The sequence below is a fragment of the Monodelphis domestica genome, chromosome 3 (assembly GCF_027887165.1).
Source record: "Monodelphis domestica isolate mMonDom1 chromosome 3, mMonDom1.pri, whole genome shotgun sequence".
Lineage (NCBI taxonomy): Eukaryota > Metazoa > Chordata > Mammalia > Didelphimorphia > Didelphidae > Monodelphis > Monodelphis domestica.
The window spans coordinates 16,213,307-16,225,469 of NC_077229.1; the positions used below are offsets into that span (position 1 = coordinate 16,213,307).

A 12,163-nucleotide genomic window follows, 5' to 3' on the forward strand; every position below is an offset into this window, starting at 1 on the left:
CTACTAGAGGCTCTGGGTGGCTCTGAGCCCCCAGTCTGGTGCCATGAAACTACTAGAGGTTCTGGGTGGCTCTGAGCCCTCAGTCTGGTGTCATGAAACTACTAGAAGACGCTAAGTAGCTTCAAGTCCCCAGTCTGGTGCCATGAAACTACTAAAGGCTCTGGATGGTTCTGAGCCCCCAGTCTGGTGCCAGGAAACTACTAGGAGGCTCTGGGTGGCTCTGAGCCCCCAGTCTGGTGCCAGGAAACTACTAGGAGGCTCTGGGTGGCTCTGAGCCCCCAGTCTGGTGCCATGAAACTACTAAAGGCTCTGGGTGGTTCTGAGCCCCCAGTCTGGTGCCAGGAAACTACTAGGAGGCTCTGGGTGGCTCTGAGCCCCGAGTCTGGTGCCATGAAACTACTAGAAGACTCTAAGCAGCTTTGAGTCCCCAGTCTGGTGCCAGGAAACTACTAGAAGACTAAGCAGCTTCAAGTCTCCAGTCTGGTGCCATGAAACTACTAGAGGCTCTAGGCAACTCCGAGCCCCCAGTCTGGTGTCATGAGCCACCGAGGCTGCCTTTTCCCCTCTGCTGTATTACGAGCCGAGATCGCTGCCCCAACAGACCCAGATACAGGTCCAGTTGGTGACTCAGGCCTGTTCAAAGACATCCTGAAGTGGGCTGAGCTGCCAGGCTTACCGCCCTCACTCCTGACGTGTGATATCTTTGTAGCAGAAAGAGGAGAGGCGCCCCCTGCTCAGAGATACTGCAGCAGGGCTTCTGGTCCAGGCATTTCATCTGTTCATTCCTTCCACAAGCATTTACTAATGGCTGCCTGCTCTAGGCCAGGCACTGGGGATAGAAAGACCCAATCGAAGCCCCCTCTGCCCTCAGAGAGCTTACATTCTTTTGGGGGAGGCACGTAGAAGTGGGGATAGCTAGGTAGCACAGCGGATAGAGCACTGGGACTTGAGTCAGGAGGATCTGGGTTCAAATCTGGCCTCCGGCACGTCCTAGCTGTATGACCCCGGGTCAGCCAGTTGCCCAAGCCCTTACTCCTCTTCTGCCTCAGTTGACACTTGGCCCTTAGTGTCCGTTCTAAGTCAGAAGGTAAGAATTCAGCAACAACAAGAACAAGAGTGGCAAAGTACAGAGATGGTGGGGAAACCGTTAGTCCTGGGATGCCAGTGCAAACTTCCTGCATGTCCCAGGCTCTGCGAGTTGCCTAGACCCCGAGAGGGGCAAAGTCGTGGCGAGAGGAGGAGAGACGAGCCCGGGGAGGGGAGGGGAAGTGAGGCAATAAAAAGAGAGGGCTCTGCTTGGAGAGGGCTTTCACGGATCGGGAGATGAGTTTCTGGGTCATCCTGGCCACAGTGAGGAGCGGCCCGAGTTCTCTGGGGCCCTTTAGTGCCTCCCTTAGACGCCGTCCCAAACCTCCCCTTGTCTCCCCGCGCCTCCTGCAGCCTTTCCTCCAGCGGGCCACCTTGAGACTGTTCCCAGCTCTCTCCTCCCTGGCTGTCCAGTCGTTTCAGTCGTGTCCGCCTCTGTGAGCCCGTTGGGGGTTTTCTTGGCAGAGATGCTGGCTGGCTGGCCAGCTCCTTCTCCAGCTCATTTGACAGGTGAGGCACCTGCAGCAAAGAGGGTTAAGTGACTTGTCCAGGGTCACACAGCTAGGAAGTGGCTAAGGCTGGAGTCGAACTCGCGTCTTCCCCTGCCCCCCGCCGGGCTCCAACAAAGACGTGCCCCTCGTGGCAAGGCCAGCACCCCGAGATGCGTCTGATCCTGCCCCTTCCCATCTCCTGCGCCTTCCGTCATCTCCTCTAGAGCATTAGCAGCTCCCACTGTCAGCTGCTTTCTCGCCGCCCTTTCACCAGTTCCCGAGGGTGAGCCTGGTGGGCGGAAGGCAGAGTCCCGTTAGGGGGAAGGAGCCCCGGCACCTCCCCGTCTGGGTCAGGCGTCCTGGGCCAAGTCTGTGTCCACTGGGGCCAGCCCAGACTCAGAGGACACCCAGGAAGCGGTCTGACACTCTCAGCCCCAGGAGGGGGCCCAGCCGTGGGGCGTCAGAACGGGCCGCTTTGCCCTGCTCCCAGCGGCCCCCTGGGATGCCAGCCTTGGCACAGAGGCTGCTCCGTCTTGGGCACAGAGGTGGAGGCTGTTGGCATCCATGTGTGGGAGCGTGCCCCACGGAGGCCCGGCTCACCCGGCCCCAGCCGCCCGCCTTCTCCGGGGTCTCGTCTTCCTCTTCTTCATTTTCTCCCTCTTGAGGAGCTCAGGCTGGTGGCGTCCCCTGCATGCAGCACCTCCTGTGTGCCAGGCGCGGGGCCGAGGGCCAGGCATGCAGAGACGGTCTCTGCCCTCAGGGAGCGCCCGGGCCATCCACGGAAGCCGAGGCGTCAGGAAGACCCGAGTTCAAATCCTAACTCAGGCGCCAACCCATTGGGTGATTCTGGATCAGTGACTTCCCCTCGCTTAGCCTCGGGCTCTTGTGGGGTAAGGCTCAGTGCCCGGACGCTGGCCCTCCCTGCTCTGACCACTGCCCTCCTGGCCTCCTCTGACGTCTGCAGGACGCCCTTCCGCACCCCTCCAACCTAACACCTTCCCTCTGTCGATCAGTCGGCCCAGAGTTCTCCTGTTGTCTCCCCCGGCGCCCCCATTACCTTGTGAGCTCCTGGAAGGCAGGGGCTGCCTCTGGGGATCCCCCGCACCCAGCACCTGCCTCACGGGGGGGGGGGGCTGCTTTTTATGGACTTTGGAGAAGCTGAGGGTCATTCAAAGGCCTGTTTGGTTTCCTAAGTCATGATGGATTCAGCCTGCTCTCCCCCGCCGCACAGTTGCAGCCACGGCTCGGCGTCCAGACGTTATCGTGCCCATTTCACAGATGAGAAAACTGAGCCTGGGAAATGAATGAGGCAAGGTCACTTAGCTACTAAATGATTGGATGGCTGACACTCAAACCCAGATTTCCTGACTCTGAAGTGAGCGAAATCCCTGCCCTCCCCTTTCCCCTGCTTCCATGCACTTGCTGTCTCCTGCCTGGGACTGTGGACCTCCATGCTCAGGCCTCCTCCCTCCAGGAGACCCCGAGATTGGTGAGAGCAGATACCTTGTTTTATGTCATCAGCCTGAGGACCTGGGCCTGAGCAGGGGCTAAGTGATGTTGAGAGAAAGGCTCTGGACTGGGGTGCAGAGAACCTGGGGTAGAAGTTGTCTGTTCTAAGCCCCCCTAGCCCTGACATCCCCTGGTCTAAGGTTCCCCTTAGCACCGACATCCCTTGTTCCAGGTTCTCCCCCACCACTGACATCCATCTCCTGGTCTAGGTTCCTCTTAGTCCTGACATCCCCTGTTCTAGGTTCCTCTTAGCACAGGCACCCCTGTTCTAGGTTCTGCTTAGTCCTGACACCCCTGTTCTAGGTTCCTCTTAGCCCTGATATCCCCTGTTCTAGGATCCCCCCCCCAGTCCTGACATCCCCTGCTCTAAGGTTCCCCTTAGCACTGACATCCCTTGTTCCAGGTTCTCCCCCACCACTGACATCCATCTCCTGGTCTAGGTTCCTCTTAGTCCTGACATCCCCTGTTCTAGGTTCCTCTTAGCCCTGATATCCCCCATTCTGGGTTCCCCTTAACCCTGATACCCCCAGTTCTAGGTTCCACTTAGCACTGGCACCCTGTTCTAGGTTCCGCTCAGTCCTGACACCCCTGTTCTAGGTTCCTCTTAGCACTGGCACCCTCGGTGCTAGGTTCCTCTTAACACGGGCACCCCCTGTTCTAGGTTCCCTTTAGCCCTGACACCCTCAGTTCTAGGTTCCTCTTAGGCCTTGCATCCCCTGTTCTAGGTTCCTCTTAGCCCTGGCATCCCCTGTTCTAGGTCCCTTTCCACTTTACCATCTCCTCCTCCTTCCCTGGCCTGGGGTCCGTCTGTGAGAACAGAACCCAGAGGGCGCATTTCTGGACCAGTCCAAGTCCCCGCTTTCCCCCCGTGTCAGCCTCAGGGTCACAGTTCGTTGCTCTGCTATCTCTGGCAGCCTCAAACAGACGATTAACTTTCTGCCAGGCGGGCAGTCTCGCTGATCTCACTGTCCCAGGCCGGCCCTGGCCACCAGCATCCTTGGCTGTAGCCTCGGTTAGACTTTGGCAGCCCACCAGGGTGAGGGCAGGAAAGTCGGGGAGTCCCGGGGGGCCACTTTCTCCAGAAGGTCGAGCTCTCAGGACCCCTCTAGCAGAGAGTCCAGCCTGCTTGAAGATTCACAGAGAAGGCCCGTGTGGCCTGGGAGAAGGGGCAGGGTCAAAGAACCTTGCCCAGGGAACATGGTGGGCTGGTCTCAGCTGGGGTGAGGGGCTGACCCATGAAGCCTTGCAGAGGGAGGTGAGGACCCCCCTTCCCCACCAGGCTCCAACATTGACCCAACTGCGAGGCCTTGAGCCAATCACATAATTTTTCTGGAATTCATCTCACAAAGTAGTAAGATCCTGAGTCTAAAGCTGAAGGCAGCCCCAAGTTAAGTGACTTATCTAGGGTCACACAGCTAGGAAGTATCTGAGGCCAGATGGAAACCCAGGACCTCTCCTCTCCAGGCCTGGCTCTCCATCCACTGAGCCTCCTGGCTGCCCCCAACTTCTTGATAGTTTTAGGGCCTTTGGAAACTCGTGCCTCAGTTTCCTCACCCACAAAATAAAGGAGTCAACCCCATCAGATCCTTCTGGCCTTACATCTGTGGTCTGCCTGCTAGGCTTCCTCTGGGTCTCCTGACTTCCAGATACCTGGAGAGCATGGAGGTGGACCCTCCCTCCCAGGACAGGGTTGTTGGCAGCCACATCACGCACTCGCCATCCCCCTGGACCCCCGACTCTCTTCGTGATTCACGTTGGAGAGTCCTGGCTCAGGCAGTCCCGGCAGACAGAGCCCCTCCACCTAGGCACCCCCCATTTTACATTCCGGCCCCCCTTTTGGGGGCTTGTAATAAAGGGTCCGGCCAAAGGAGAGCCATCGTGGCGGGCCATCAGTGAAACTCAGTGGCGCTGGCCTGGAAGGAGTGCTGAGCAGCCCCTTCGGATCGGCATGAGAGGGGGCCACGGCGCCCTTTCCATTTAATGGAGGCTGGGGAGTCTTACGTCAGGCGACATCCCCCTCTCCAGCAGACGTTTCCCAGGCCTCCCTCCCGGCTAAATAAAGGCCGCTGGCAGCCGGAGTGGACAGCAGGAATCACTCTCATTTCCGCTGTTATCGGAGACGAGGCACAGAAGCTCCCCGTGCGTGGAGGTCAGTGAGTTGTAGCCTCCTGGTTTATAGCAAGGTGACACCCTGGACGCATTGAGAAGGGGATGGGAAGCAGATAGAACTCCAGAGAATTCCTGGAGGCATGACCTTGGAGTGGTCACCCGCCTCTCTCTGGGCTGTCATTTCCCCAGCTGAACAGCGAGGGGAGCAGACACGGTGCTCTCTCGGGTCCTTTTTTGGCTTTCCCTGTGGGATGTATAATCAAGACACCAGTAAATAAACCAGCTTCTCTCTCTCTCTCTCTCTCTCTCTCTCTCTCTCTCTCTCTCTCTCTCTCTGTCTCTGTCTCTCTCTCTCTCTGTCTCTCTCTCTCTGTCTCTGTCTCTCTCTCTCTCTGTCTCTCTCTCTCTGTCTCTCTCTCTCTGTCTCTCTCTGTCTCTCTCCCTCCCTTCCTCCCTCTCTCCCTCTCTCTCCCTCTCTCTCTCTCTCTCTCTCTCTCTCTCTCTCTCTCTCTCTCTCTCTCTCTCTCTCTCTCTCTCTCTCTCTGTCTCTCTCTCTCTCTTTCTCTCTCTCTCCCTCTCCCCCCCTCTCTCTCTCTGTCTGTTTCCTCATCCTTAACAAGATGGGGCTGCCATTGGTCAGAGAAATGGCGAAACCGACTGGGGGACAGGAATGGAAGGGCAGAATGGGAGCCTCGTGAGGGGAGGCCTGGTTTCATTCTTTGTATCCGATCCTCCATCCCCTCGAGCAGCGTCTGGCACTTAGTAGGTGTTGTAAATGGATCCTCATAGATTTTCCCCCAGAGTTTTAAGGAATGGCTCACTCTCTAGGAAAGGGGAATGCTGGGAAACGGAATCAATGCAGAAAACAAAGGTGATTGATGGAAGTTTTAATGACCAAGGCAGGGGCTGGACTCTGCAAACTCTAGGATCTTGTGTCATCTCACGTTAAATGGAAGGGAAGTGAATACGCTGCTCTACAGATGAATGAATATTTCTGGTCAAAGTCGGATGCGTGTGCATGTGTGTACACGAGGGATTTTACATGTAGGGATGTCAAACATTTATCCCGTGTCTAGAAGAAGTAGCATATGGGTGGGGGGGACCCCTTGTGGGTGGAGTGAACATACCTATATAAGTGGGGTGGAAATACCCTAGGCAACTAGGTGAGCCACTGCCTGCCTCAACTTTCTCATCCATAAAATGGGGATAGTAAGAGCCCACCTCCCAGGGATGTTGTGAGGATTGAGATAATGATTCTACAGTGCTTTGCCAACCTCACTAAAGCCCTGTGGGTGCTGATGGGAAGGGTGTGATTACACCAGGGTACGTAAGCCGTGCGGTATTCCTGGTAGGTGGAAACGTCGGTCCAGGCGGTAGTGCATTTGACAGATGAATGATGCCCCTCTTAGGATAACTTGGGTGAGATTTTTAGGCTCTTTTGGCTGATGCTTTAAAAGCCGTGTTGTGGTCAAGTGCACATATGGTTCCGGATGTCTTTACTTCCCCTCTTATGGAATATTAACGTAGTGTTTCCTGGCAACAGCTACTCAGCCATTGGATCCATTGATGGATGGACCTGTCTGGCTATCAAGGTGTCTGCTTGGGGAGAAGCCATTTGTAGGGATGGGCAGCCCTTGGCCTTGGCGGCCTGGCATGTGTCCCACACCACTTCATCTATTCCTTTTGTGAAGACCTGGAAGCTGGTTTGCACGGTGGAGGAAAAACCCAGGAGCTGAGAGATCCGAGAGTATTCTTTCCTCTGTCCTTGGATCTGCAGCTTCCTCCGTCTTCCTGTAGTGAGGGTTCCTGCTCCCCGTTTTCTGGTTTAGGTCCCTCCTGGAAAGCACAAGCTTGGTGGGAACTGAGATGGCTTTGTTTTCATTTTTCTAACCTCAGCACTTAGAGCCTGGGCACAGAGTAGGCAATTAATAAATCCTTCATGGAGGAGCAGCTGGGTATCTCAGTGGATTGAGAGCCAGAGCCAGACAGGAGGTCCTGGGTTCAGATTTGGCCTCAGACACTTCCTAGTCACTTGACCCCCCCCTTGCCTAGCCCTTACCACTCTTCTGCCTTGGAACCAATATCCAATTTTGATTCTAAGATGGAAGATAAGGGTTATTTAAAAACAGACAAATAAATTCTTGTTAGATTGAATTAGCTGGATTAGCACCCCCTTCCTCTTCAGGTCCTCAGTTTCCCTATATGTACAGTGAAGGAACCAATCACACAGTCCCTCATAGCTCTTCATTTAGTGACCCAATGATTCCACACTTTGGTCTGAATACACAGTCTTTGCCGTCTATCGCTCTTAAGTTCTATGGATGGTTGGACCCATGGGTGATTGAGTCAGTGAATGGACAGATGATGAAATTGGTGAATGGATGATTGGTTGTGGGGATGGATGGTTGCATGGAGAAATGAGTAGAGAGATGGATGAGTGAATAAATAAATGGATGAATCAATGAAGAGATAGATAAATGGGTGGCTAGATGGTTAGGTGATTTAGTACACAGGTAGTTGGACGGATAGACGGACAGATGGATGGGTGGTTGGGTGGATGGATGGATGGATGGATGGACAGACAGATGGATGGATGGATGGATGGATGGATGGACGGACGGATGGACGGGTGGACAGGTGGACGGATGGATGGATGGATGGCTGGTTGGCTGGCTGGCTGGATGGGTGGACGGACAGATGGACGGGTGGACGGGTGGATGGATGGACGGATGGATGGATGGATAGATGGATGGACGGACGGACGGACGGACGGGTGGATGGATGGATGGATGGATGGACGGATGGATGTGGATGTAGGTAAGGATGTGATGCTGACAATGATAATGATTCCTCCTGAGAGGCATTGTAGGATAATGGACAGAGAGCTGGCTTTGGAGCCAGGAAAAAGTAGCAGTGGACAAATTCTTCTACCTCTTGGCCCCCTCAGACAGCCTTCTAAGACTAAGCTTTGGATGAAATCTCAGTCCACATCAGTCACGGGATTTTCCACCCCGGGACTTCCCCATGTGGATGGCATCATGGATGCTTGTCCAGACCTTTCGGAGTTGGGGTTTCCAAGGTGCTTTCACCTTCAGGGCTGACTCACTTTTGGGGAGGGTGCTTTGGGTCCTAACACACGGTAGATGAGGATCAAGCCAAATCTTTCTTGCTCCCATTTTCCCCTTTCAGGGCAAAACTGAGGCTGCCAGTTTTCTGAAGCATGAAGGCCAATCTCTTAAGCCTTTGTGTGCCACTAGGCAGCCTCTGAGGCTCACCTAGATTGATGTAAAGAATTTCCTTACCTGGGAATTTCCCACTAATAAAATCATAGGTTCAACCCCGATCCTTGTCCCATCCTCATACTAGTCTGGAGAAGACGAGAATATATCTTATGTACATTCTTCAGAGGAAGAAACTGAGGTCCGGAGAGGAGTCTTACCTAAATCATTTACATTTATATTATATTATTTATTTATATTATATCATCATTCAATTATATTTAGCCCCTACTATGTGTCAGGTCCTGCCCTAAGCACTAGAAATACAAAGAGAATGAATGAAATAAACCCCATTCACGGGGAGCTCATTACCTTCTGTTTTATTGAATTTTATTTTTTTCAGTTACATAAAGAAACAATTTTTGACAATTGTTTTCTGACATTTTAGGATTCAGATTTTCCCTCCCCTCCCCCTAGGGGTAAATGGTTTGATATAGTTTATACAAGTGCTTTCAGACTATACAATTCCATATTCCTCTTTTAATTTTTAACCCTTCCTTTCTGTCTTAGTATCAACTATAAGACAGAAGGGTCAGGGCTGGGCAGTTGGAGTCAAGTGACTTATCCAGGGTCACATAGCTAGGAAGTGTCTGGGACTGGATGAACTCATTACCTTCTAAGGGAAAAACAGCAAATATACATCCATGTGCCGTGAGCTATTGAAGGTGGGTGCATCACTGTCTCAAGAGGTATCCACAGCGTAAATGGAGAGAGAACAAAATAAATGTACATAAGCTGGCTAATTAGCAAATGGTTTGGGGAGTAGAAGGAATGCCTGTTGAAGGGGCTTCTTGAGCTGACACATGAAAGAAGAGAGGGAATTAGAGAGGTGGGCTGAGGAGGGAGCTCACGAGAAAACAAAGGGATGGGATTGGGCCACCTCCAGGGGCCTTCCTTCCTTCCTTCCTTCCTTCCTTCCTTCCTTCCTTCCTTCCTTCCTTCCTTCCTTCCCTTTTCTCCTCTCCTTCCTTCCTTCCTTCCTTCCTTTCTTCCTTCCTTCCTTCCTTCCTTCCTTCCTTCCTTCCTTCCTTCCTTCCTTCCTTCCTTCCTTCCTTCCTTCCTTCCTTCCTTCCTTCCTTCCTTCCTTCTCAAGGCGGAAGAGTGGGAAGAGCCAGGCAGTTGTGGTTAAATGACTTGCCCAGGGTCACACAGCTAGCTCAGGGACTGCCTGATGATCCTTGGAGTCAAAGTGGGGAGTTCATAACTTCCGAGGTGGAGGGGACCTTAGAGTCTGTTATCTTCATCATCAGCCCAACCAGAAGCCTTTAATAAATGATTGTCCAGTGTAGGATGGTGGCCAGATGGTGAGCTCCAGTTAGCCTATGGTCTCCATGCTTTCTTCCTCCCAGTTGCTCCTACCAGAGCTCATTGATCCTGTGTTTCTGGTCCCCCTTTCCCCAGTACCACATCTCAGACTTGTGGGAGCTCTCTTCGACCCTGCCATTAGAAGGCCGCCTCCTCAGAGGCAGAAGCCATCTTTGCTTCTGTCCCCGGAGCCGAGCACAGTGCCTGGCACCCAGTAGGTGTTTCATCAATGCTTGTTGGCTTCATTGAGCCTCCCTGGCCCAGAGCCCAGGCCGCCCAGATAGAGCTCCCTTCATCAGCCAGACAAAGGCCTGGCAGTTTCCGCTTTGCCCTGCCTGCAATCTCCCCTGCTGCACTGGGCAAGGTGTAGGGTGGCCCCTTCCTCTGTGGCTAATTGCAAGGGCCTGGATGGGCGCACCTTCCCAGCTCAGCCTGAGGGACGCCCGCTCTTCCTGACAGCAGACGGACGGCGCTTTCTGGCCGCTGCCCGGTCAGTTCAGCCGCTGCTGTCCCGAGATCAGAATAGTCCGGTGGGAGGATTTTGGAGGCTCCGAATTCTCGTCTCTAGTCTTGGGTCCGAGCCTCGGGGGCCAGTGAGAGCAGTCGCCCTCAAGGGCTAGTCTGAGGACTCCTGGGTCCCTGGGACCCTCCCGAGGGGTCGCAGAGGTCAGAACTATGTTCCGGACAACACGAAGGCTCGTTTGCTTCCTAAACGCCCTCCCTTCTGAGCTCCGTCTCCGGGGAGGCCGGCTGGGTTTTCTTCATCGATTTCAATCTGAACAATAGATTAGAACAGACTGAATCAGAGCACAGAAGCAGCGGCCTTACGGAGGCTGAGCCCACTGGCAGACAATGGCATTCGCGCCTTTGGGCCTGGAGAACCAAGCTCTTCTGCAGAAAGGGGTGGCGCTTGGGTTCCTCTGTCATGGCTCCTTGCTCAAACCGAGCGTTGGAATTCTATCCATTTTCATTTCAGATACAGTTAAAAGCAATGGATGTAAGTGCTTGGGGATCGTCAGTAATCTTTAAGCCTGCAAAGGGGTCCTGTCTGAGATCTACTAGACCAAAGGATTTTAGAGGCCCCTCCCAGGGCTCTTCTGAGCATCCCTCTGCTCTGACCCCCTGTTCTAAGGCCCCTTCCAGCCCTGACATTCCCTGTTCTAGGATCCTTTTAGTCCTGACATTCCCTGTTCTAAGCTCCCTCCCTTCTCTAACATCCCCTGTTCTAGGCACCCTCAGCCCTAGCATCCCCAATTCTAAGGCCCCTTTGAACCATGATATCCCCTGTTTTAGGCTCTCCCCCAACTCTAACATTCCCTGTTCTAGGCTCTCCCCAGCCCTGACATCCTCAGTTTTAAGGTCCCTTCCAACCCTTACCTCCCCTGTTGTAAGCCCCGCCATGCTCTGACATTCCCTGTTCTCGGTTCCCCCCAGCTGTAACATCCCCCATTCTGTGTCTCCCCATGCTCTAATATTCCTTGTTCTAGGCTACCAGCTCTGACAGTCCCTGTTCTAGGTCTCCCCCATGTCCTGACATTCCCTGTTCTAGGTCCCCCATGCCCTGACATTCCCCATTCTAGGCTCCCCCCCCAACTCGACCATCCCCCATCCTAAGCCCTGTCCCAGCCCCTCTCACTCCCTGACCCTGCGGGCCCCTGTCTGTCTGCAGTCCCAGAGTTCTTTACTCTCCCTGGGCTCCAGGCCTGCTCCCTGGCCAGCTGCTCGGACAGGCCGGCTGGCTGAGCCCGGGGTTTCTTTTCTCCTCCAGACTTCTTCTCTAAAGTAAACATGTCTGCTTCCCTTTTCCTGACTGCTCAGTGTGGATTTTTTCCTCTGACAGAGCCTTCTATTGACCGGCCAGAAGTTCCCTGGATTGAAGGCCAGCGGAGGGAAATCATTGATTCTCCGACATCCTCTAGGAGGAGAAAGTCAATTAGGAAAGGTATTGTGTGTTTCTGGCTAATTCCCCAGCATGCTCCTGGCCCGGCGTGGCCCCTCCCTTCCTGTGGCTCCGGGCCCTGGGCCCCTGGGCCATCTCTCTGGGCCCCACACAGCAGCTCCCTGGGAATTCTTTCGTCTGGTTCCAGGAGCGCCACAGTGAATGTCCCGGGTCCTTACGGTTCTAAGGAAACAAGCCCTCTCTGACCCCACGAAGGATCCGGGCATGGGACGCAGGTTGGGGTGGGAAGCACCACTGGGTGTTCGGCTATGGATGGAGCAGGCCATCCTCCGTTGCTGGGCCTGGTGTGAGGGAAAGTTTGTCAATGGAAAACACTCAAATGACCACATGTTTGATCCTGGATGAAGTCCTGGGGGTGGATGAAAGACTAAGGGCCTCCCTGCCTGTTTTCTTTTAGAACCCTCACCTTCTGCCTTAGAATCATT

At 54.1% G+C, this 12,163-nt stretch overlaps 1 protein-coding gene across 1 annotated transcript in view; it reads left to right on the top strand.

Annotated features, from left to right (window-relative positions):
- Window positions 1-12,163, top strand: part of LOC103103504 (uncharacterized) — a 245,804-nt gene that overhangs the window by 206,781 nt on the left and 26,860 nt on the right. The window contains exon 4 of the mRNA XM_056821400.1: window positions 11,619-11,720. Coding sequence (XP_056677378.1) covers window positions 11,619-11,720 — 102 coding nt within the window. The remainder of the gene's footprint in view (window positions 1-11,618; window positions 11,721-12,163) is intronic.